At 52.2% G+C, this 24,194-nt stretch overlaps 8 protein-coding genes across 8 annotated transcripts; 4 read left to right on the forward strand and 4 right to left on the reverse strand.

Annotated features, from left to right (window-relative positions):
• Positions 1 to 66: 66 nt before the first annotated feature.
• BU25DRAFT_491320 (uncharacterized protein) lies at positions 67 to 3,730 on the forward strand (the record flags this gene model as incomplete). The annotated part of the gene is made up of 3 exons (XM_033711557.1): positions 67 to 123; positions 242 to 508; positions 3,094 to 3,730. The coding sequence occupies 3 exons, from the start codon at positions 67 to 69 to the stop codon at positions 3,334 to 3,336; spliced, it is 567 nt and encodes a 188-aa protein (XP_033561914.1). The 3' UTR covers positions 3,337 to 3,730.
• BU25DRAFT_59610 (uncharacterized protein) lies at positions 3,332 to 4,279 on the reverse strand. Its single transcript, XM_033711940.1, has 3 exons — positions 4,158 to 4,279; positions 3,661 to 4,108; positions 3,332 to 3,612 (listed from the first exon to the last, which is right to left on the reverse strand). The coding sequence occupies exons 2-3, from the start codon at positions 4,105 to 4,107 to the stop codon at positions 3,586 to 3,588; spliced, it is 474 nt and encodes a 157-aa protein (XP_033561915.1). The 5' UTR covers position 4,108; positions 4,158 to 4,279; the 3' UTR covers positions 3,332 to 3,585.
• Positions 4,280 to 4,856: 577 nt separating this feature from the next.
• On the forward strand, positions 4,857 to 10,268 carry BU25DRAFT_410859 (uncharacterized protein). Its single transcript, XM_033706405.1, has one exon. The coding sequence runs from the start codon at positions 5,026 to 5,028 to the stop codon at positions 10,189 to 10,191; it is 5,166 nt and encodes a 1,721-aa protein (XP_033561916.1). The 5' UTR covers positions 4,857 to 5,025; the 3' UTR covers positions 10,192 to 10,268.
• A 2,639-nt stretch (positions 10,269 to 12,907) lies between these two features.
• Positions 12,908 to 14,653, reverse strand: BU25DRAFT_491323 (MFS general substrate transporter; the record flags this gene model as incomplete). The annotated part of the gene is made up of 3 exons (XM_033711558.1): positions 12,908 to 12,944; positions 12,991 to 13,695; positions 13,758 to 14,653. 3 exons carry the CDS (start codon positions 14,651 to 14,653, stop codon positions 12,908 to 12,910), a joined length of 1,638 nt encoding a protein of 545 aa, XP_033561917.1.
• Positions 14,654 to 14,745: 92 nt separating this feature from the next.
• BU25DRAFT_448607 (NAD(P)-binding protein) lies at positions 14,746 to 16,793 on the forward strand (the record flags this gene model as incomplete). Its single annotated transcript, XM_033709604.1, has 2 exons — positions 14,746 to 16,422; positions 16,731 to 16,793. The coding sequence occupies exons 1-2, from the start codon at positions 14,869 to 14,871 to the stop codon at positions 16,791 to 16,793; spliced, it is 1,617 nt and encodes a 538-aa protein (XP_033561918.1). The 5' UTR covers positions 14,746 to 14,868.
• A 558-nt stretch (positions 16,794 to 17,351) lies between these two features.
• On the reverse strand, positions 17,352 to 18,101 carry BU25DRAFT_310346 (uncharacterized protein; the record flags this gene model as incomplete). Its single annotated transcript, XM_033702123.1, has 1 exon — positions 17,352 to 18,101. A coding segment is annotated over one exon (750 nt), but the record flags the coding sequence as incomplete, so codon positions are not given.
• Positions 18,102 to 21,226: 3,125 nt separating this feature from the next.
• BU25DRAFT_341147 (uncharacterized protein) lies at positions 21,227 to 22,530 on the forward strand (the record flags this gene model as incomplete). Its single annotated transcript, XM_033702846.1, has 3 exons — positions 21,227 to 21,637; positions 21,689 to 22,071; positions 22,128 to 22,530. Coding segments are annotated over 3 exons (1,197 nt in total), but the record flags the coding sequence as incomplete, so codon positions are not given.
• Positions 22,531 to 23,109: 579 nt separating this feature from the next.
• On the reverse strand, positions 23,110 to 24,014 carry BU25DRAFT_59954 (uncharacterized protein). The gene is made up of 2 exons (XM_033711942.1): positions 23,489 to 24,014; positions 23,110 to 23,435 (listed from the first exon to the last, which is right to left on the reverse strand). Exons 1-2 carry the CDS (start codon positions 23,730 to 23,732, stop codon positions 23,230 to 23,232), a joined length of 450 nt encoding a protein of 149 aa, XP_033561921.1. The 5' UTR covers positions 23,733 to 24,014; the 3' UTR covers positions 23,110 to 23,229.
• Between the last annotated feature and the right edge of the window lie 180 nt (positions 24,015 to 24,194).

A 24,194-nucleotide genomic window follows, 5' to 3' on the forward strand; every position in this document is an offset into this window, starting at 1 on the left:
CGAACGGCTCTCTCCTGCCTTTATTCGTTGCAACTTTCGTCATTTCCTCAAGCCCTCTTCCCCATCATGGAAGACTGGCAGTACTACTTCTGCTTCACCATCTGCTTCCTCCTCGCGCAAGCGGTTCTCTCACCTTGGCTCATCGGCTATGAGCTTGCCAGTAAGCAATGCAAGCATCCCGACCCAATGCATCAGTTGTGCTTCAAATCGCGGTTACTAATATATACGAGTGTCTTCGTAGACTGTGCCGAAGAAGATCTCGGTTTACGGAAACCCCAAGAAGTGGCACTACGAAACAGCAGTCATCCTCTGGACCTTCCTCATCCTGACCGGGCTCCCCTGGCTTATTCTCCTCGCATATTGTCAGTACTCATATTGCTGGGTTGCTCCGCGCTGGAAGCTCGTTGCGCCACCAGAACAGGCCGTCATGCAAGTCTCCGGTCCCGACACAACTTCGAGACCATTCCGCGTTCCTTGCAAAATGTTCGTGGAGGCCGTCACTACCACAGTAGGCACCGTAATAAGTGTCTCCTCATGCTCGAGCACACCTGCGAGTTCTGGGTTGGTCAGGTTTGGCTCCACAATCTCAAGCCATGTTTACTTATGATTGTATTCATGGCCATTCATCAATTATTTTGCTTGATTGTCGCTTCCTGGGCTATCCCAAAGCCGATTCGTACCAGCACGGCAACAGTCATGCTGCCATTCTGGTGTGCATTGGTCCTTTCTTCATCCACACCCTCGGCATCACCCTCAATTCTGGGGACGGCTTGGTCTTCATAATGTCACTCTCAAGGAGAAGACGATGGAGAAGTACATATCTGCACAGAAGAGGGCGTCGATATTTGGGAAACCAAATATGATGACAAAAGCCCTTGGAACCTCGGCTGGCGGCAAAACCTCTACCTCATCATGGACCTATGGTGGTCATGGCTGCTCTTCTGGAAGCCAAGACCTCTCATGGATGCCTTTGCTCGCGAAGAAGTGCAGACAAGGGATATTGCTGAATACTTTCAGGGACACGCATACCCTGCTCAATTTCGGGTATCTTATCACTTGGGCATCTATCAAGGAAACATGGCGCGACCTTGGCGTTGATCCATTGCTGGGCGGCGAAATGATCCGATTCGCAAAACTTCATCTCGTTTTAGCCTCGAGGTTGTAACCAGGTCAATGGAGGCATGAGCGCTGATGTTTTGTGTTAGACCACGAGATGAAGATGAAGGGTGTGGCTGCATAGGGACTTATGACGCATTCGAACTTGGACATACTGTCAATAATGGCAGGGGAGTCCTTTGGAGCCGCGGGTACGGGCGATGAAAGAGGGGGAGTTGTGAGCGCAAGGAGTCTGAGGATGGCGGGCTTGGAGAAGTGCATGTTGGAGATGCTGGGGTTGTTCACAGTTCTTGTTCGTATGTTGAATTTGGGAAGTATTGGAGTGTGAAGTGGTTGGAACACGATGCATGATTTTCAAACAAGGTCCACTGGTCGGCAGGAACATTTTAGACGCCTCAAGCACATCAAGACAGTATACGGACGCCATGTCTGGCGCGTCTTTTTCATGCTAACACGTGAACAGGAAGCCTTAGGTTATTAGACCGGTCTCTGTACTGCCTTACAACTATGAGCATTGCTGGTATTTGAATGCCCTCACGAGCCAAGCAGCGACCCTGCGGTCCACCGTAGTCGTGAGCTTTGAGGGCAACCAGGGCATTTGTTAATCCGTTAGATCTCTCCACATCTCGTCTGCATACTGTGCGCTTACTGCGTCATTCCACGCACTCAGTCGTGAGCTTCATGACGATCAACTGCCCAGGTTCACCTCATTCTCATCGCGTCCTTTGCGCTGAGCCCGGGCTCTTGCCTGCTGCAGTCCTTGTCGCCGCGCTAGCGACCGAACGCGTCGACACGTGACTCGACTTTCACCTCATCCACTGCGACATTCCTTGACACATCAACGCACGTCACCCTGTACACTGTGTAGCGACCATCGGATAACAACATCTTCGCTGCGCGAACGCCTCCAAGATGTCCAGACCGCCGAGTATCTTTTGCATCTCGCCCGCGTCAAGCCCTCCTTCATATGTTCTGCACCGAACCCCAACCCAGAACAGCCGGCTGACATTGACGGTTCTGCTTTCGACCGAATGATCAGTGTTCGAGTAGGCGAAGGCGACGAGCCTACAAAGGAGTTTCAGCTCTATCGAGGCTTGTTGTGCCATTACTCTGAGTATTTGTATATCATCTTGAGTCAAGGGAACCCAGACACCGCACCCGCGACCCTTGATCTGCCGGTCGAGGTTCACACGTTCCAACTCTTCTTCAAGTGACTGAGCTGTGGGTCTTTCGCTGACAACGACGCACCACCTTGGGAAGATATCGTGGCGATTTACTTGTTCGCTGAAGCCTACCTAGTCGAGGGTCCCAAGAACCACGCCTTGAACGCGTTCCTCCTACGTGACCATTCATGAACGAGAGGTTCCTGCCACCGCCGCAGAGTTCATCTATAGTGAGACTAGAGAGAACGATCCCCTTCGTCGACTGCTCGTGCTTGTAGTAGCTGAACGATGGGTTTCGCCGAGCTGAGCGACAACGAGCTAGGCTTACCCACGGGTTTCCTGCGCAACTTGCTCAGCCATCTGGTGAAACAGCAACAAGCGCCTGGCAACTTGACTATACCGCGCAATGATTGGGTCAAGATTCAGTGTAAGGCGTGCTGTGCCAAGTAACATGACCACTCCCGGAGAGAACATGGTCCGGACACTTGTGTTTGAGTAGGTCAATTGCAACGGAGATGTCAAAGACGTGAAGGCTTACATGTTAAGAGAGACAGTAAGCCAGATTGAGCGCCTGGACCCACGCAACTGCCACCATTGCGGGCAGCCGGGACACGAGCGTAACGACTGCCCTTTCCGGCAACAGGAGGCCAAGTCCCGATGCTGGAACTGCGAGAGTGACGGCCATAACGCACGGGATTACCCGCAACCACAGAATTGGCGCAAGCATCGTTGTAGTAACTGTCAGAAGTTTGGATACGGTCGTGCTGAAAGTGTTGTATCGCCTCTAGGTGGAGCTTGATACTGACCTGGATAGCGATGTCCGATTCTTCGAATCGGCTCCGGCTCAGCAACAACCAGCACCCTTACAGACGGCACCGCGAGCACAGCGTTACAGGCACATGTCGAGCAAGATACGTTCAACGGAAAGGTCTTATCGACGAAGCAGCACTACCAGACCATCACCTTCCAGCAGCCATACAAGGACTGCTCTTTCGAGGAGCTGGGTCTAACAGACTACCTCCAGAGACGCCGCTACGCTGGCAAAGTGTCCAAGTAACTTTGATGTAACTATCGAGCACAACACGCGGTCGCAGAACACATGGGTGAAGGACGCAGCAGAGAGGAACGTCGGAAGGGGGAGGAAATGCGAGAGACACCAGGTACTTTGTAGGGTACTTTGTAGGGGTTTATGAAGGAAGGGAGGATATGATCTGCGATGATCTGGGCATGAGATGTAACATATGAAAGCGTCCATTGCAGAATTGACCGGTGGTATTTACACATAGCTTTTTTTCAGCATCCTCCTCTACCATTCCGCGCCGGGCTTCCTGGCCTGTCATGCCATTAGCAACGTTTCCATGATTCTCACGCAACGACTCACCAGCATAGCGCCCTTTCCTCCGAGCTCAGCCTCCAGACCATCGGGGTATGTCTTGGGGGCACTGATCTTGTCCGGGTAGATCTGGTTCACAGCCACACACAGGCCAATCACTGTCGCAACGAAAGTTCCGAATAGCACGCCTCCCCATCCGGGAGTAAAGTGGTTGTAGTCGTGCAGCGAGACCGCACCAAGGATATCGTGGTCCTCGTGGCAGGGCTCGCCGTAGTTGCGGCGGTCCTGCTTGTCCCACCAGTCGGCATAGGGGTCGCGGTTGTTGCGCTTCTCGAGGGGCGGGTTGATGTAACCGCCGTTCTGGTTGGGGTCGGCTAGCTCGGCGCGCTCGTGTGCGGTGAGTGCTGTGCGGCGCTGGGTGAATTGCGGGACGGCGGACGAGCGCAGCACGGAGCCGGGAAGCGGGCGCGCCGCTGCGATGCGCCGGGAGAGCATGCTGGGCGGGTGTCAGCAGCTGGGGGAGAGCAATTGGGGTGGTGCTGTACGTGAAGGCGGAGTTGCGGGGGTCGATGTGTAATTGCTGGTTGACGTGAGGTTCGTGATGAGCTCAGTGAGCTTGGCGGAGCTTGGCGAAGATCACGCGCTAATCCGCTTTGAGCGACGGACTTGATGTCCCATCCATGGATCAACTCCAGGCCCACCGACACAGCATTTCGCGCAGCAGGAGTACACAGCCAAGATGCCCGACGATTGGCAAAGTGCCAGCATTCAATGTGGCCAGGACTTGGATGTCATGAGCACAGTTCTAGTCCTTGCCCACTGGATGACTGCCTCCCTGGGGCCAGAAGTCTGACTACCTCCAGGCTGCACTTCCAGCCCGAGACTTGCAATGCAACGCTGAGAACTGGTTCCTCGTGGCGCGGACGATGGCCGAGGGCAAGCAGCTGGAACGGAAGCACTGTTACCCCATCTTTGACTCCCTGAGGACCTCCCAGGACCTGGCGTTGTGGTTTTGACGCAGCAGAATCGCAGACCACTACTTCATCGTGAGAGGCAGCATGCATGGAGCGTTGTTGGTTATCGTGTGTTTGCCCTGCCATAGTCTCTGGGCATCGTCCACCTCCAGGCTTTTGGAGTTATGGAGTGATCTAAGTACAAGGCTCACGCTAGTGCGCGTGGACCGATCTTTTTGGGCTGGCCCCGAGGAACACGACTTTTGATCCTCACAACACAAACACACGCACGCCGCTGCAGCCCCAACGCGAATTACTAGCACAAATCTGAAAAAACCAGCATCATCAGCGGGTCTGGAGGCATTCAGCGGCGTTTTAATCGAGGCGATATATGCTCATTTGGCGTTGCGCCGGGTGGTCTCCCTGCTGCGAGGCTTTCCGAGGCAGCATCCCTCTCTGAATGGAACAAGGCACGCCTGCCGACCGCGACGTGATCCCCCGCCACGACCCGACGAACGCCGACATCGAGCACAACGCTGCACCCAATGGTGACGGCACCCAGGAGGAAGTCAAGGTGCCCGTAAAAGAGGAAGGAGGCTCTGTGGATGGCATCGATGATGGTGGCGTCACACAGCGGCCGGCGAAGCGGCGGAAAGTGGAAGAGTCCTCCACGTCCACGCCGCGCTCAGCATCGCGCGCCGCATCGCCGCCCTGGAAGTCCTTCAGCGCCGACGGACCAACGACTGTGTTCGAGAACGGCGTGCGGAAGTCGTCACGTGTAAATCGAGAAGCAGCCCCGCCGACGCCTGAGCCGGCCAAACGCGCCGGAAGGCACACGACCAAGGCGCCGCAGACAAATGGCACACCCAAGAGCGGTGTCGGCGCGAAGAAGACATCTCAGACCAATGGCATTAAGAAGGGAACACCGGCTCTCAACAAGAAGGCGTCCGCACCGGTTGTGAGCACGCCCGCATCGCGCAAGTCAGAGCGTCAGCGCAAGCCCTCAGGCTCAGCACGACCGCTGTCGCCTACTTCGCCAGTCCTGCGCCATGCGTCGCCAGATGGTACTCGGAAGCGCAGCGGTCGCACGCGGCGTGCTACCCAAACCTCCGTTGACGGACTAGGAGATGACCAGCTGATGACGAACGGACATGACCCTGACGGCGGCCTCTACGCGGACGACCTCGATCCCTCGGCTTCTGCGCCCGGCCTCCGCCTCAAGCTGCGCAAGCTCGACCCTCCGAAGCGCCACCCTCTCCACGCCGCGCCAGCATCGAATCACGGTTCGCTCGAAGCCTTCCTTGCGCAAGATGATCCGCTCGAAGGGGAGGAATGGCAGCGCATAACGGACGAGAAGGCCGAGGAAGAGGCACAACGGCGCATGCGCATCGAGGATGCAGCTGAGAGCGGTGTTTTGAGTCAGGCAGCTTGCAGTGTCTTTGCACCTGAACCAGCTCCAGAGCCAGCTCAACAGTACGGGCACTGGGACCATGTCACTGCCCATGCCCTGCACTTTGGGAGACTGCTTGCTGACGAGAAGAAAAACCACAGGCGCCTGGCTAAGATCCTCGCGCGTGAGGCACAAGACCGCTGGGCAGTCAAGTACAAGCGTAAGAGCAAGTACGAAATCGACCAGGAGGAGATAGACCGCCAAATCACACGCTACAAGCAGCTTGTCAAGGACGTCAAAGATGCGTGGAGCCTCGTCAGAGTGGAGATCGATAAAGAGCGTGTGGCCAAGTACGAGGAGGAACAGCTTCAGCTCGGACACAAAGCCATGGACGACATGTTCAATCAGGCTCAAGAGATTCTAGGTCGCGGTGCTGCCGACTCAGCCTCGTACTACAGCGAGGACCGCGAGTTCGAAGACGAGATGGCCGAGCTCGGAAGTGAAGCATCAGACACGTCCAGGATTCGAAACGATGACGATGTTATGTCGTCGAGCGACGACAGTGAGGAGAACAATGCAGAGGACGACGATGCGAACCTCACCGCCGAGCAGTTGCGCGCCAAGTACGAGCAGCTGCCTGATCTTCCAGACAGCAGCTCGACCGAGGAAGAATCAGGAGACGAAGCGAATGCGGAAGACGATGCGGAAGACGATGCGGAAGATGACACTCCTGCGCCCACACCACACCCTGACCTCGAGATGGACCATGCTCTTGTCACACCGAGCGAACAGTCGGCGCACACTAACGGCTGGCATGCGGGTGCGGGTGACGAGGAGAACAAACCAAACTTCATCAATCCCGCAAACGTCGAGCTGGACCAGGTCGATGATGCGTTGCTGGATTCTGACGAAGACGATGGCTCTGGGTCTGGCAGCGAAGCCTGGCCTAGCGACGATCCTGAAGACGGAGACGATGAGGACGCAGAGCCAGGAACTGGAGCCTCGGATCACGGTACCGACGACGACGATGATGATGATGATGATGATGATGATGATGATATCGGGTTGATGGGTTTCTTGGGTGCCAGTGACATCAAGAAGTTGAAGGAGGCTGCAAAGACGTCGATTGAAGAAGAGCTTCCAGATGATCGTTCCGTGCACACCAATGGTGTGAACGGCCATGCCTCTTCATGCGCAAACGCAAACGGTGGTGTCGAAGAGCTTCGAACAAACGGTGACAATGACGGTCCCAAGACCGAGTACACTCGCATCAACGGAGATGACTCATCAGTCAAGCCGTCCTCGGTCATTGAGACTAGTGCAAAGAAGTCTGTGGAAGAGAATATCATCATGGAAACGGAAGAGGACGACGTGCAAGAAGCACAGGTTGTGCACAACAGATCCCGGCAGACCTCATCTCCCCCCCGTGCAGAGATCCCTCCTCTGCTGCGAGGCACCCTTCGCGAATACCAACACGGCGGTCTTGACTGGCTCGCAAACCTCTACGACACAGAGACGAATGGTATTTTAGCTGATGAGATGGGTCTGGGCAAGACAATTCAAACCATCTCGCTCCTTGCCTACATCGCCTGCTTTCGAAACGTCTGGGGTCCACATCTAGTCGTTGTTCCTACGAGCGTCATGCTCAATTGGGAGATGGAGTTCAAGAAGTTCTTGCCCGGGTTCAAGATCCTGACTTATTACGGCGACATCAACGAGCGCAAGCGTAAGCGCATGGGTTGGCGCAACACCGGCAAAGACATGTACAATGTCGTTATCACCTCGTACCAACTCATTCTTCAGGATGCCGCCGCGTTCAAGATGCGAGCTTGGCACTATCTCATCCTCGACGAAGCTCACAACATCAAGAACTTCAAGTCGCAGCGATGGCAGACCATGCTCACCCTGCGAACCGAGCGACGGCTGTTGTTGACTGGCACGCCTTTGCAAAACAATATCGATGAATTGTGGTCATTGCTGTACTTCTTGATGCCCGCAGGCTTCGCTGGCGAAGGCCGCATCGCCAACCTCGATGAGTTTACTTTGGCATTGAAGAATCCAACGTCGCAGATCTTGGAACAAGGTCGACAGCAACTCGACGCTGAAGCGCAAAAGATCGTCGCTAGGCTTCATGAGGTTCTACGACCGTACTTGCTCCGCAGACTGAAGGCGGAAGTCGAGAAGCAGATGCCTGGAAAGTACGAGCACGTTGTGTACTGCAAATTGTCCAAGCGGCAGCGCCAGCTCTACGATGGCTTCATGGGTCGTGCGGACACAAAGCAGATCTTGTCGTCTGGCAACTACATGTCCATCATCAACTGCTTGATGTCGTTACGGAAAGTCTGCAACCACCCAGATCTTTTCGAGACGCGCGCCATTGTTACATCGATGGCGATGCCAAAAACTGTGGCTGCTCAATTCGAAATCAAGGATCTGTTGATTCGCAAGCGGTTACATGAGGGCCTGGAGGAGAAGCAAGTGAACCTTGACGCGCTGAACATGGTCTTTGCTCGACGCGAGCAGACTCAGATGCGACATGCTCGGCGCTCGCAACAGATTCGTGCGACACGGCCTCTAGAAGATCTCATTGAGCGGCAAACCCGCCGAATCAACAAGCCTTCTCCAGCAGCGACATCCTCACTTCAGTCTACAATGTCAGCATTGGCACGCCGCGAGCAAGTGGCTGTTCGTGATCATCTACAACGATGCCTCGCCCTTACACGGGCTAGGACACAGTTCCATCCGATCTATGGGAAAGAGGTCATTGATGCTGTGACTGTCGACTGGCATGCTCATACGTTCGGTCCTCGACGAGCTGGCATCAAGGTACTGAAACCTAAGCCACCGCCGATGAACCCCTACTATCCGATGCAGCAACCATTGCAACCTCAGCCGATACCAGCATACCCGCCACATCCACCCAGTTCAACGAACCACCAGTTCGGGCAGTCCACGACCATCATACCTCCGAAGGAAGAGGAGCTGCAATACGATATCATTCGAAGATATCATGGCGATCTCGGCTTCAGATCGCCCAAGTCGATTCGTGCCGCAAACGAGTGGTGCACTGAGCAAGTGACACACTTCTTTGACATGATTCCTACACTCGAACAGCGCGCAGAGGCTCTGCAACCCCTGATCACCCAGTTCACGTGCGTAACACCAGCAGTTGCCGCGGAAGAGCTTGCACCTTTGACACTGTCGAAGCGAGGTGTAGAGCTCATCAGATCCTCAGATATGGCCCGTCAGCGCGATCCCTTCCATGAGGCCCGCATGCGCCAATCCATCGCTTTCCCTGACAAGCGTCTACTGCAGTATGACTGCGGAAAGCTGCAGCGACTTGCCACCCTCCTTCGTGATCTTCAGTCCGGAGGCCATCGTGTCTTGATCTTCACCCAGATGACCAAAGTGCTTGATATTCTGGAACAGTTCCTGAACATTCACGGCCACCGGTACCTGCGTCTCGACGGATCCACCAAAGTCGAGCAGCGCCAGATTCTCACCGATCGGTTCAACACTGACACCAACATCCTAGCCTTCATCCTCTCCTCTCGCTCTGGGGGTCTCGGCATCAACCTCACAGGTGCCGATACTGTCATCTTCTACGACCTCGACTGGAACCCAGCCATGGACAAACAATGCCAGGACCGAGCACACCGTATCGGTCAGACACGCGATGTCCACATCTACAAGTTCGTCAGCGAGTACACAATCGAAGCCAACATCCTGCGCAAGTCGAACCAGAAGCGTCTTCTCGACGACGTCATCATCCAAAAGGGCGACTTTACGACCGACACCTTCAACAAAGTCACCTGGCGCGACGCTCTAGAAGACGATCGCGGGATCGACACCTCCGATGAGGCCGGCGCAGCCATGGATAGAGTCCTTGGCGAGCGTGCCGGCATCCTAGGCGACGCGCGTGTTATGAACACCGTTGAAGACACCGAGGACCGCAACGCAGCTTCCATCGCGCAGAAAGAGATCGTTGACGAGATCCACGACGACCAGGTCGACTTCAACGAGTCCAGCAACGCAACACGCGCTGCTTCCGAAGCCGTCGCTGCTGCAGAAGCAGAGCTGGAAGGCCTGGTCGAGAAGAGACATGTCGATGAGTATATGCTGAGCTTGTATCGCGAGGAGTATGGCAAGGAGCCGTATAAGCCGCCGACGGATCGGCAGAAGAGGAATAGGAAGGGTCAGGATCCGCATGTCAGGCAGAGGAAGAAGAAGTATTAGCACTACTACCCTAAGATTCGACGATGAGGGGGTGACTGGATGAGCGACTGAGTAATGAGATGATTGTATTAGTAGACTGTATACAAGTTTGAGCGTGCAAATGCACAATACATCTGTTTCCCGTCTATCGATGGGAGGTCTATCAGTTCCAATACCATCCAGTACATGCGGAACGGTGACCGCCGGGTTCTGCCAACGGGAAGCGGTTCCTATGAATGGTACAACTCTCACAACCCACATGCTTCCTCGCGCCCTTCTCTGTCAGGCCTTAAGGAAGCAGTGTTCCTGGCACGATACTTAATACGCGCGTTCTTGACCGCCTTAGTAGAGGAAGTTCGTCGTGGACGGTAGATTGGACGACCTTGGTCCGAGGGCCGAGGGTGCTTCCGATGAGTCGTAACAGACTCCCAGTCTTCAGGATCTGTCGGAACGCTGTTCTCTTTAGGGTCGCAATGCGCAGGCACGTATTCCATGTAGGCGTCCATTGCTGTAATGCCATCTCTGATGAATCGAGTTCGAGGTTGCTCTCCTTCGGATCGTGCTCTATGACGGTTCTGAATACAATAAGTATTGGACAAATAAAATCGAGGTTCACTGAAGTTGAATTGAACTAAGCTGCACCTCCTTGTGCCAACCTTGGTCCTCGTGATGAAGTCCAGGGCGGCCTTCAACACCTACACCAACTTCTGGTCAACACCTATATCTTTCCCCAGGCCCCCTGGTATCCCAAATTCATCAGAATTCATCTCAGCACACTCCCAACAGCCATTGCCTCCATTTTCAGAGCCTCTAGGCTTCTGTTGTGCTGTGCAGCCTGGGTGCAGTCCTGCTGGTTTTGCTGTTCTTCTTGATCAGAATTTTCCGTGTTCTGTGCAGCACAGACCACTTGATTATGAGAGCCACGCGGTTGCAAAAAAAGCCCGCATACCAAAATGCTTGGTGTTCCCCATCGCCCAAGTTTTCAGGGCAAAAACTTACAATTTTGAGAACTTGAGGCATTGCGGTAAGCTGGCAACCTGCTAGGATCAAATTTGAAGCTCTACTTTGGTATCCAGGTCACTTTTTTGGTATTGCACCTTGTTGGATGGTGTTACGATCCTACGCCCTGCGATAGGACAACGGGTAATAAGTAACCGCCAACCAAACACGGAAGCCTGGGGGAAGGCGCAGCACGGCAAGGCTACCCAGCCGACGCCTGAGGGATGCTCGTCAATGAGCATGACACGATGCTCGTCAACGAGCATCATACAATACTCGTCAACAAGGCGCAATCTATCCGGATTGGCCAGGACCGACTCTGCTTGTCAACGAGCAGATCTGGTGGACTGTATATAAGCAAGTAGGAACACAACCCTTATGGTTCGTGTTCAACCTCGTCAATCAAGTTTGTCATTGGATCTCAATCAACCTTTGAGCTAGACAGATTGCCTGTACTACTCATCGTTACCCCAAGCCGTTGTTAGGTGTTTCACCCAGGCGACTTATGCAAGAGCTTCGTACTTAATCTCCATTTCCGGTCGCTATGATGATGTCGTTCATTAGGTCTCGCAAAGAAGAGCCTTCGCCTGTATGCTCGTAGATATCGGTGACTTTCAAAGGTTGCTGAATCCCCTTGACACTCGGAACAACGATGAGATTTAGCTCTTTGGCCCAAAGGACAACTTTGTGGGTTGATAACATCATGGTTTTCAGCCATTGGGCGGGGGGGGGGGGGGGGGGCGGGCGGGAGCAGCAACTTGTGACAGTCATTATATATGGGATGAGATCGGTCAGCAAAGTTTGCGTCTGTACGTATACACGGAGAAAGAATGCATCAAGCGCATTTCTCATGAAGGACATGTCCAAGGTGTTTACGAAGACGAACAACTGGACAAGGAATTGCGGTAAGAGGGAACTGACCGTGGTCTTGGTAGGCGTCGGATGGACGATGCAGCTTCAGTCTGCAAATCAAACGAAGGCTTTGAAGAGGGCGGGATCTTCGTGAGTCAGAACGAAACATATCTGCCAGGCTCCTGCATCATTGTAGAGAAGCCTGGAGGCGGTCAGTAACCTAGAGTGTTGCGGTAGTTGCAATGAATGAGTTGTAACTGCGCAAGGCAGTAAGTCAGGGGGGAACCGCACGAAGCAGTAAAATCAGTATATTGTGTTGATCTGTGATTGTCTCTCCCCCGGGAGTCATCAGGGTCTGTTTACATAACGTTTATCTCGTGCAGTCAAGAGCAGGAGGTGCTTGTTGAAACGGGCAAGAGAACTGCACCAACACACATGGCACACATGACCTCTTTACTCCATAAACCGTCACATAGAGTCTCTTGTCGCGCTGCTCATAATGCACTGAAGTCATCCAAACTGCCACCTGAAAATGCAGGATGAGACGCACCGAGGGTTGAAGTGCCCCGAGTGGCGTCGGAGCAGTTTGGTTTCGATGGTAAATGCAGATCTGTAGGCGCCAGAACCGACCAGTGACTCTCCGGATTTGTGTGCAGGTGGCGGCACGTAGCAGTCGCAGCATAAAACAGTGTATGTGGGTTCTGGAGAAGCCACTGTAAATGGGGATATATAAATGGCGATTAGATATGGAGAGCGTGGTAGAAGTAGTAAGAAGAATTCATCGGGAGTAGGAAGCCAAGATGAAGATGGGATTTACGAGTGACGCAATAAGTAGAAGTGGATGCGAGTGTACATGAGCGAACGGTTGCCCACTTGAAGAGTATGACTACCTCCGCGCCTTGTGCTCTCGGTTCTCTAGTACACTACTAAAGGTTAGTTGAATGCACAGTACATAGTGTTTGAGCATACTCGCCATAGATAAAATCCTCGTTGGCTATGTCAGTCTTGTCCGAGAAGCCATTGTCCTGCTCCTGTCGCAGCGTTTCATCACTTCCAAGCTCGATTCCCTTTGCAACATCCCTTTCGTTTTTCTTCAGCATTGACTCGTCTATTCTGACCGCCGACTTTCCTAGTTCCTCTCTGCGCTTCGCGTGTCTCTTGTTCAAGAATGCAAGATATACTGGGATCAGTAGTGAGATGACACCGACAAGAATGAACATAATAAGGTTCGAGATAAGCCCAGGACGATACTCAGGTGCGTCGTCAACTGAGTAGAGAAGAGGGCCAATTACATTGCCAGTGCACATACCGATGAAGACCATGGCGGAAGTGCACTTCTTCTTAGTGTCTCCAGCAGTGTTTTGAACGTGCCAGGTGTAGTAAAGAGGTGTGATGGCAGCTAGGCATGATACCAGATAGTAGCCAAAGAGAAGAACGCCTTTGTGCCTCCGAGGTACTGACAACATCATGACTGTGCCAACAGCAGGCAGGATTGAGACGAGGGCGATAGCTAGACCTTTGCGCTTGAATCTCGTTGCACCCCAGCTAGAGCCGAGAATCGAAATGATCTGAATTGCGCCAAATGGAATGTTGAACAGGATGGCTTCAAAGTTCGTGTAGCCAAAGTCCTTGATAATGAGGCTGCCAAAAGAGGAGATACCGCCACTAGCGATTCTGGAGACTGTCAGTGAAGTTCTCTGTAATAGAGCTTCTCATCGCTAATTTTGGGGACTCACGAGATCGCAATGATGGCGACGAACCAACACCAAGTCTTCAAGTCGATGAACGTCTCCCACACTTGGTCCCACTTCCACTGACCAGACTGAATGCCCATCTGGTTGGCGCGCAGTCTCTCGACAGCGATGACCTTCTCGCGTTCGGTAAGATACTTCGCTTTCATTGGAGAGTCCGGCATGAGCACCAACACCATAAAAGCGTACGCCACGGTTAAAAGACCACAGAATAGAAATATGATCTGATACTTGTACATCGAGTCGCTGTTGATATGACCAAGTCCATAGGTGAACAGACTTCCAACGATGTATGTTACACCGTTCATTGCGTTCCAGGACGCAGTGCGCATCGTCTGTTCAGATCGACGCCACCACATGGTGGTAGTCGCAACGCACGCGGGTGCTATCATGGCTTCGAAGCTACCCAGAAGGAATCGCAGCCCCAGCAGGCTTTTGAAGCTGGTGCACGCTGCCATGATGGCGAGGCTGCTACCCCAACAGAAGATTGCAGCCGCGATGACCTTTCCTGTTGGAAGCTTGACGAGCAGGAATGCAGCGAGAGGCTGCATCACCAGCTGCGCCAGGTACAAGATGGATCCGAGCCATGAGTACTGCTTACCGACTAGCCCTGCGTCTTTCTGAATACCAAATATAGAGACGTAGGATAGTGACGACTTGTCGAGTTGTTGGAAAAAGTAGGCACCCAGCAACAAAACCAAAACACGTTTGTCGATTCGTTTGAGAACTGCGCGTTCCTCCTCGTAGGTAAAGGCTGCATCTTCAACGTGCGCATCTGCAAGCCATTTTGCTGCAGTATCAACGTACTTTTTGTTGTTGGATGTTACCGTCGTTGTTTGCTCGACGCGAGTGATGGCGTCTTTGGTGTCGTGGGTCACCATATCCGCGGAAAGAAAGGTGCTAGTCGTGACTGCTCCACTATCCTGGACCCGCTCTGCCATATATCATCCACAACATCTCGTCGCGAGGTAAGCCACGAGCCGTTCCCATGCGACCAGTTTTCTGTATATCAACACCCAGCTAGGTGATGGCGGTAATCAGTTTCCACGAATTGGCACTTCTTGGAGGACCCGAGCCAAGCCCCGCACTGCACTGAATGCCTCCTGCACAGCAACCTTCCCCGCAAAACCCTTTCCCCACAGCTGATCGTGCCTTGGCATACCACGGGAATGGAGCAGCCATGGTCAACCACCGGTTAAAGACTGTCGATCATGGCGATGTTGCATTGTTCGGCGCAGTGTGGCCCGAATGTGACGGAGAAGGATTCGGCCGATGCCCTTCGGTGGGACATTTCCCTCTTTATATCCTGGCCAAGATCAAGCCTCCAACACCAAGCTTCAACATCGTATTACTCTACAGTAACGACACTATGGGTGACGCGCAGCCGAAACAAAAGAAGTATGCCCTCATCGGCACTGGTGGACGTTCGAGCTTCTTCTACTCAGCAATTGCAAGAACCTACAAGGCGACATCTCGGGTCGTAGCGTTCTGTGACACCAATCAAACACGACTTGACTTCGCCAATGAGCAGTTGCAATCACTGGGTCATGCCAGAGTTCCAACGTACAAGGCGAAAGACTTCGACCGCATGATCGAGGAGACCAAGCCAGACGAAGTGATTGTAACTACTATCGATCGCACGCACAACATCTATATCGTACGAGCACTTGAACTTGGCTGCAATGTGGTCACAGAGAAGCCCATGACCATCGATGCGCCACGGTGTCGAGAGATCTTGGATGCTGTGGAACGAACTGGCAACAAGGTCCGCGTAACCTTCAACTACCGATATGCGCCACATAACACGAAAGTATGGGAACTTTTGCGTTCTGGTGCGATCGGAACCGTGACAAGTATCCATTTCGAGTGGATGCTCAATACATCGCACGGTGCCGATTACTTTCGACGTTGGCACCGCGATAAAAGGAATTCTGGAGGGCTGTTGGTTCACAAGTCAACGCACCATTTCGACCTTGTGAACTTTTGGCTCAACTCGCGACCGGAGACAGTGTATGCACAGGGCGATTTGAAGTTCTATGGTCGAGAGAACGCCGAGAAGCGCGGTGTGACCGAGTTCTACACCAGAGCGCACGGCAGCGATGTTGCAAAATCAGATCCTTTCGCGCTGCACATGGAGACGAACGACAAATTGAAGAAGATGTACCTCGACGCTGAACACGAGGATAGCTACTACCGAGACCAGAGTGTATTCGGCGACGGCATCAGTATTGAAGACACCATGAATATTATGGTTCGGTACCAGAATAGTGCAGTTTTGACATATTCACTCACTGCTTATGCACCGTGGGAAGGTTTCAGAGTATCAATAAACGGAACGGGTGGGCGCTTGGAGATGGAAGTGGTTGAGAACAGCTATGTCAACAGCGGCGGTGATCAGTCCCTCGAAGGCTCACTCGAGACTCGATTGATCACGTTGAGGAAGCTTTTTGAGAAGCCAGTCGATGTAGAAATTCCGACCAGTATTGGTGCTCACGGTGGAGGAGACGAAGTGCTGCTTGCGGATCTTTTTGGTGAGCAAGGTGCCGAGATCAGTCAGGACATGAGGGCCGCCACCCATGTCGACGGAGCGCTGTCAATATTGACAGGCATCTGCGCGAACAAGTCAATCGCAAGTGGACAAGTGGTGAAAGTGCGTGATGTATTAGCATTGTAGATTGATTGGTTCAACTTCCTGTCTAAGACTATGGAATACAAGAGGGCAGTAGCTCCTCTGGTAATGCCAAGATTTGGTTACATGAGTTTGAGTTCAATTCAATGAAAGTAAAGCAGAACAAACAAACAAAGGAAAGAGTGGGCGGTGAGGCAAAACTAATGCCAGATGTTCAGTGTGTTGTCAAAGATGTGTCACGGATGTTCTGATCTATGGTTATACTGTACAAAGGAGCTCGTTTTTTTTGGCCGATCACCGAACGCACAGGCCACCAAACATGATTGCAGTTCACAACGCCCATAGTAATCCTCACCAAAACAGTGAAATCAACACATTTTGCGATAATCTGACTATGTGAAGCTGCTGAAATACATACAACTAGCCTATCGCAAGTTTTTTGTGGTGTTGCAGTGATGTTGTGGGTGCGTGCATCACCCATGATAGTTGTTCTTCCCACCCACCCAAATGATTCTTCGCACCTGCTCTGGTATCTGTTCTATCCACCCATTTATTACCTCTATAGGTATAGCATCCCACTGATGTTTCCACTGATTCTCACACTCTTTAGTGTTGCAACTTGGTGAAAATTCCGTTGTTATGTGGCGCCAAATCCACGGCCAGGCATGCTCAGATGCATTAACCTCAGGAGAGTGACCTGGCCACCACAGCCAATCCACCTGCTCAACAATGAGAAAATCGTTGGAGATTCGGGACCTGTGTGCAGGAGCTCCATCCTGTTGTAGTACACACTTGACTCCTTTCTTTTCTAGCAATTTGATCCATGGGATGACCTTTGAGAGAGCTCCTTCACGGTGCTGATAACCATCAACTCCTCCACGTACACGCTCCCCACGTTTGTAGTCCATCTTGCTTGGAACATACTGCTTTTTCCAAGTATTATAGCGCTTGTTGACATCTGCTTCCCTGAGGTTACTCAAGGCCTGGCGTGCGTAGATTTGCAGCTTGTTGTTGCAAGTCTTCTGATTGGCATTGAGCTCCTGAAGGTGCACTTGAGCAGCCTCCTTCTCTGCGTCAGTTTCTGGGTAATAGACGTGGCAAGGACCTTTGTAGTTGTAGCAAAAACAGCCGTAGAACTGCAGGCAACAATCATGCCTGTTCCAATCATGTTTGACGTTGGTATCATACTTCTCTCCTTCACAACACCAGGTTCTTATCATGCCTCGCTCTTCACCAATTCGAGCAGGAGTCTCATCAGAGAAGACTACCTGGGTAAAGTCGTAGCCTAAGTTGTCACCTTCTTTGTACTTATCAGGGTTGTGGGCGTGTGCCCAGGCATCCCGCTCCTTCTCTTGCTCAGGTGTCAGTGAAGGTTTCCAGCCTGGTGCGCGACGTGCGTAACCTGCCTCATACATGACGTTTTCAAACGTTGTTATACTCATTTCTGGTACAACATCTTTGAAATTGCCATCGGCAATAGCCTGCCAGGGCTCCTTCTCACGTGCATCGCGTGAGGACGTTGCAATCTGGATGATGAGTTCCTTCTGTTGACGTGTCAACAACAGGCTCCTGCCGCGTCCTAAATCGTTCTCATAAAGGATATCGTCCCATAGAGCTACAGCATGATTGTTGGCCTTCATTTCTACCCGTTTAAGCAACTCTGAAAGGGTGCCTTGTGACCGTCCCATAGTGGTTGCAAGATCACGTTGGTTGGCATAGTCTCCCCGCATTGCGGTGAGAGCGCCCACTGTAACGACACAGGTAAGAGAGGACTCCAATATGGGTTCGAATCCGCTACGAGGTGTATGGGAGCACTGGGATAGATAGAACTAGGAGTAAACCTCTATTCCTATAGGTCTTGTACGAAAGGATACTCAAAAAACTATCTACCATAACTATGTACACTGCCCTGCTTATATACCTAACAGCTCAATGTAGCTCGGGGGATACCGGTAGGTAGTAGGGTAGGGATTGGTTAGGAGTCGAATAGCAATCGTGTGAGTAGTATGAGGAAGAAACGGTTGGTACGGTTCTTACACCCACCGCAAATGCCCTCTCAACCACCCTCAACTCAGTGCAATTTGTCTTAGGAGCTCGGGCCTTCTTGTACTGCTTATAGTTGAAGTTTTTGCAATGCGCAATAGTCTGTGCAGGCATTGTGGTGGTTGATTTACTATATGCAAAGTATGGTGTTGACATGAGATGGTTGGGGATGATCGCGCACAAGCCCCTGATCAGCCAAAAAAAACGAGCTCCTTTGTACTAGGTCAAAAGTCTGGTCGCGGCAACGCTCAGGCCATGTGCCCGCACAAACTTCAGAACACGTAGCATGAATTCAACTCATGGCTATTACCTCAACTATTACAAAGGCTATTACCACTTTACCTAGATAGTCTACCCCTGACCACCCAAGCCTTGCTTAGGTGACTGTCAAACCCCTACAGACTCCCTGTACTGTAACAACGCAGGCCAGTAGGGAAGATGTCCGAAGTAAGTGTGAGTCCACTGCAAGGCATATGGGAGTGCTGGGACATTGAGAACACTAGGATTGAATTCCCTACACCTATAGGTCTTGTACAAAAGGATACAGAAAAACTACTCTATCTAACGACAGTGCCAAACTGATTAAGTACACAGTTCGGAGGGGAATCGGAACTACCCTTGTCCAGTTGACAAGGAAGTAGTTAGCGACAGGAAGGAGAGCGGTGTGCTGAGACCCGCAGGAACCAGACGCTATCGGAGCGCTTTCGGTCGAAGGCGTTACATGTACCTCCACTCATCCCCAAGAACCAATCGAATTGTGTCTCTACGAGCTTTGCTTAAGGCACAAATTGCAACAGACAGTGCCACATTTGCAGCAGGGTCCTTCAGCCTGCTGAAGATGTAGATTGCACCAGACCCTAGCCTCCCAGTATTGTGGGCCAACTTGTTCTTCATTTGTTGTCAAAAGCGCTAGTAGTCCCTTTTTTTTCCATCAAACATAGGTAGATCAGAAAGCTTGATGAGTTGTGGTTCTTTGGTAGCAGTTGTGTTGGGGGGTGGTGTGCACATTTCTGGAGTGGGAGCCAGGACTTAGTTTTTCCCATTCTCTGGATTTGGAGTGTCAACAAGCGTATTGTTTCTAACAGCTGCTTGTTACAGAGGGTTCACAAGCACCATTGGAGGCTTCTCATCCTGTCTTTTCTGGGCAGAAGCAGTTTGCGCCCCTCAATTTAAGCTTTCTATAACCCCCCCCCCCCTTAGAGAGGAATCGGTTTGCACTTGGCTGCACACCCCTCCCACAGGTCTGGTCGCTTCAAGATTGGATGGAGTGCTTTGTTGTGCTGTGTGGAGATGGGTTTTGACGATTTTAGGATGCCAGAGACCCCAGAGCAAGCGCGCTAGGTTGTCCCAATGCTTGTGTTGTTGTGAATGTTTTGTAGTCGGTATGGCAGCTCAAAGAAGTGAAGTTTGTATGGCACAAGTGTGCAGTCGGTGGGGTGGGTGTAGAGAGTTGGTGCTGTGTTGTGTGAGTGTTGTATGGCGTGGCGGGTGTAAGGATGTGGGGAGGAGAGAGGACAGCAGGATGGGGCTAGAGGAAATGGAATTGTGGAGGAGAAGAGATATTGCTGAGAATTGCGCCGGCCTGATTTATTGGCGTTCGGGCAAAATAGTGAAGAACAGGTTAAGGTACTCCTGCTACAACGATGTCTATTCCTGTTCAAGTCGGCTTTCGAAAAAGCCCGGCCGCGCCGATCGAACGCCACAATACATGTACTCGTTTGAGTGGTGATCCTACCCTGTCTGGATTATTTGTTCAGACTATCCGCCCAAGAAGTCGGAAAGTTAGAAGACATGTTTGTTGCGTTGTTCCAGATCATTCGCCGCATCTATCTCGGTAGACCTGCCTGGAACGTGGCGAGTGCACGAGTCGACCGGTCGCCTGAATAGCTCGCCGGGTAAAGCCGCAGATCGACCGCAGTGCGTCTTGACTCGCTCCAACCTCAACAAACACCGTATAACGCGCTCGGTTGGTCGTTGCCATAAATAAGAGCAGGTATCGCGGTACTGATTTGATAAAATCGGTCCGTATGCAGGTACCTTCGGACGCTTGATTTTATGGATCCCAGCTCAGCTACATCAGGGTTGCCTCCTTGCGAGCGCGTGCTCTCTCAGGATCGAGGTTGAGAGCAACGCCACCGACACTCCACAAGGTCCCCCTTCTCAATCAATGATCGGGGTCAGCGTCTCAGCACGCTGGCAAACCTCCAGGCTGCCACGTCTGTAGACCGAACTTTAGGAGCCACTGCTATACACGGCGCGGTATCCGCAGCGGGCAGGAAGTGAGAAACACCGGACTTTTATCGACTCGCTGATCTACTTGGCAGCCTTACTCAGTCCCTGCAGACGGGCAAGGATGATCGTCTGGGGGATCTGGCCAGCCCCACTGCGGCACGGAAGCATCACTCTGCGATCATGAATCGAAACCAGGTGCCCTGCAAAGGGGTCCTTCGCCGATGAACGCACGTTTGATGGGGCGCCTGTATGACCTGACCTCTACCGCCAGCGGCTCATCACCCGCTCCACGAAATCCTTGACCCCTCGGAGTACACTTTCTCGAATTCCATACCTGTGTCGATATATCAGACCACACAGCATGCGGTCAAACTTTTCCACAGGAGTGGCCGTGTTACTTTTTCTTCTGCTTACTGTTTGTCGCGCCCAAACGCCCGACTTCAGTTTGCTGCCCAGTTGCGCAGTAAGTACCTCTTTATCCCATACTCTCCGAAACTGCTATATCTGGCACTGACTGTTGGTTCAGCAAGATTGTGTCAACAGCACATTCTCGATCACGACATGTCACCCACTCTCGATCTCGGACGCGTCCTGCGCGTGCCGTGATACTGTAACATTGGACAAAGCCAGAGAATGCATCACTACATCATGCGGTCGCAAGGATGAGCTGAGCTCCCTCAATATCACCTTCAAGGCATGTACTGATAAGCCGATTCGGGACAAGTCAAAGAGTTATCGAACCATCAATGTAGCCTTTTACACATTGGCGGTCATTGCCATGACGGCTCAGTGGATCGTGCGGTCCACCGTAGGACGCCTGCAGTGGCTTGATGACGGCAATATGGTCATGGTCTTGGCCTTAGATACCGTGCTGTTCGCTGTATGCTACAAGATGTCGTTCACTGGGCTAGGTCTTGATATGTGGAATGTATCCTTTCAGGGCATCACCACCACGCTTCTGGTGAGAGAACCTGCATCGGCTTGCTAGACATCCACTGACATCGAACCCCAGTATTTCTGGATCAGCGAGATTGCGTACTTCACCACTCTCGGTTTCATTAAGCTCTCGTTCCTGCTCTTTTTCCTTCAAATCTTCCCGGAGAAGCGGTTCAGGCAGATCGTGTGGGCCGTTATCTACTTCCAGATCGCATCAATGATAGCGTTCGGCTTCGCTGCCACCTTCGTTTGCACCCCTGTCAGCTTGTCGTGGAAGCAGTGGGATGGAGAGCACTCCGGGAAGTGCGTTAACAATAACGCATTAGCGTTTACACATGCTGCGCACAGCATCTTTGTTGACTTTATCACCTTGTCGCTGCCAATTACGCAAATCTGGAAGTTGCATCTAGGGATGAAGAAGAAGATTGGCGTACTTCTCATGTTCAGTGTCGGAGCCTTGTAAGTTGTATTTGCTGAAGACGCGCACCGAACGGACACTGACTGAGCACTTTTAGTGTCACCGTCGTCTCGATGCTCCGTCTCCGCTCCCTCGTACACTTCGCCAACACTACCGACATGACGTGGGACTACCTCGAAGCTAGTCTCTGGTCGGTCATTGAATGCCAAGTTGGCATCATTTGCACCTGCATGCCTTCCATCCGTCTTGGTCTCTCACGCCTGTTCCCTAAGATCATGGGCAGTACGAACCAGTCCACCGCAAAGGAGACAGCAGGGCCTTCTGCACGAAGCTACGGGCTGGACACCTTTAACGGACTCACTACAAATGAGATCAACGTACAGACCACGTTCAGAGTGAGCCATGCAAAGAAGCCGCAGTCGAATTATGATGAAAGAAGCTTCGTGCAGTTGGTGGAGATTGACGGAGACTCGAAGAGCGCAAAGAGTTCAGCGAGTTAGATCAACGAGGCATAGAGAGATCGACGCTCGGATGTGAAGCGAAAGAGCTGGACATTGAGGTCGATTAGACGTAGGAGCGCGCCAGAAAGGCGACCGGTTCCGCACTGTACGCTCAAGACTAAGAACTAATGATACCCCATACACTGTAATGTCTATTTGACTTGTACTTCCCCCCTGCCTTCCTTATTCCCGCACTTCGGATCTCCAATCATAGTTTAAGCAATCCATAATAATGCTCACTACTTCTCGCGAAACTTCGCTACATGCCCTTGTGGCCTAAATCAGCCACAACATCGACAGGTGTTCTGCCCATCTCATCTTCCAACCCAGCATCCAAGCCTAAGCCAAAGAGTTCCTTGAACTGCTCGCATGAGCGTCCACCAGAAGTCTCGGTATGTAACCTGTAATTGCCAGCTAGAGGTACGCCGGCAACGACATGCAGCAAGTTTTGCCCTTTCATATCACTGTCCTCAACATCTGGATGGCCTCCTTGACAGGGTGATTGGATGGGAGCTTCCTTGCTCTGAAGGCATACTGCCTAATGGCAGTGTTGAGCCTGGTGGCTGAGGGAGGCAGTGCAGCTCCACGCTCGCTACAGGGCGACTCGTGGTCATGATCTTGACTTAAAAGGGCCTTCAATCAGCCAATTTCGAAAGATGATGCAGAGAAGTATGCGTGTCTTGTCCATGATTCGTCTAATCAAGAGCGCCCACTACTATGTACGCTCTGCTCAGATGTGACAAAGCTACCCGTAGGTACTGCCAGAGATCGAGAGTGGACATGCTGTCTAGTTCGCGTGGCTGGCTTGACTTTTGGCGTTTCCAAGACTTTTTGATATCCCTGAGAAAGGCCTTGAGCTGAAGCTGCCGAGCAGAACCCTGAACGAGGGCCTGAGCCTGGAATGCCTGCATCTTGTCAGACCGTATTTACAGACGTCGAAAAGTCTACTACCTCGCACCCAGAGCATCCCATACTTGTCGCCGCCGTGCCATTGCTGCTACGTGCTTGAGGCCAGGAATCATGCACCAGTTCCTGGAGGATGTAATGAGAGATGCTTCTGATATGCACTGTCTTCGCCACCAAAGTCGGTTGGTCGAAGCCAGGTGCGTATCTTGGCAATGGTGTCCTGTCCTCGCGGGATGATGTTCGTCTCCTTGCACTCGAGAACATCGTCGCGTCCAACTACGACAGCGTCTTACCATCCGGACTCCGGTTCATCCATGATAGCCCCGGGGGTATTCAGCATTACAAAGTCTCTCGAACATAATGTTTTTGTCCAATGGTTGCCTGATCTTCGCTTGACGGCTGTGCTGTCCAATCATTGTTCGTTGCGTACCGGCCGATTTGCTGTTCAGGCTGATACACCGTGCACCTATCTTTAGGCCCAGTGGTATGTTGAGTGTATACTGAGGCGACTACGAATCCAGGCGTTTTTGAAAAGACGCCATTGCAAGCGTCCGCGACTCTGTTGCACCACTAAGGCAGAACCAGCAGATGAACCAACCCAGCAGAACCGTGCTTATGTGGAAAGAGCAAATGGACAGGGAAAGTTGCATTTCGCACGAGAAGACGTGTGAGAGGGGATCAGGAGAAAGAAACAGTATTCAGAGTGGAGACAGCGCTCTTGCGCAAGGTGACATCGTTGGGGAAGCAACACAAAGGGA

Source organism: Macroventuria anomochaeta, assembly GCF_010093625.1.
Source record: "Macroventuria anomochaeta strain CBS 525.71 unplaced genomic scaffold BU25scaffold_16, whole genome shotgun sequence".
Taxonomy (NCBI): Eukaryota; Fungi; Ascomycota; class Dothideomycetes; order Pleosporales; family Didymellaceae; genus Macroventuria; species Macroventuria anomochaeta.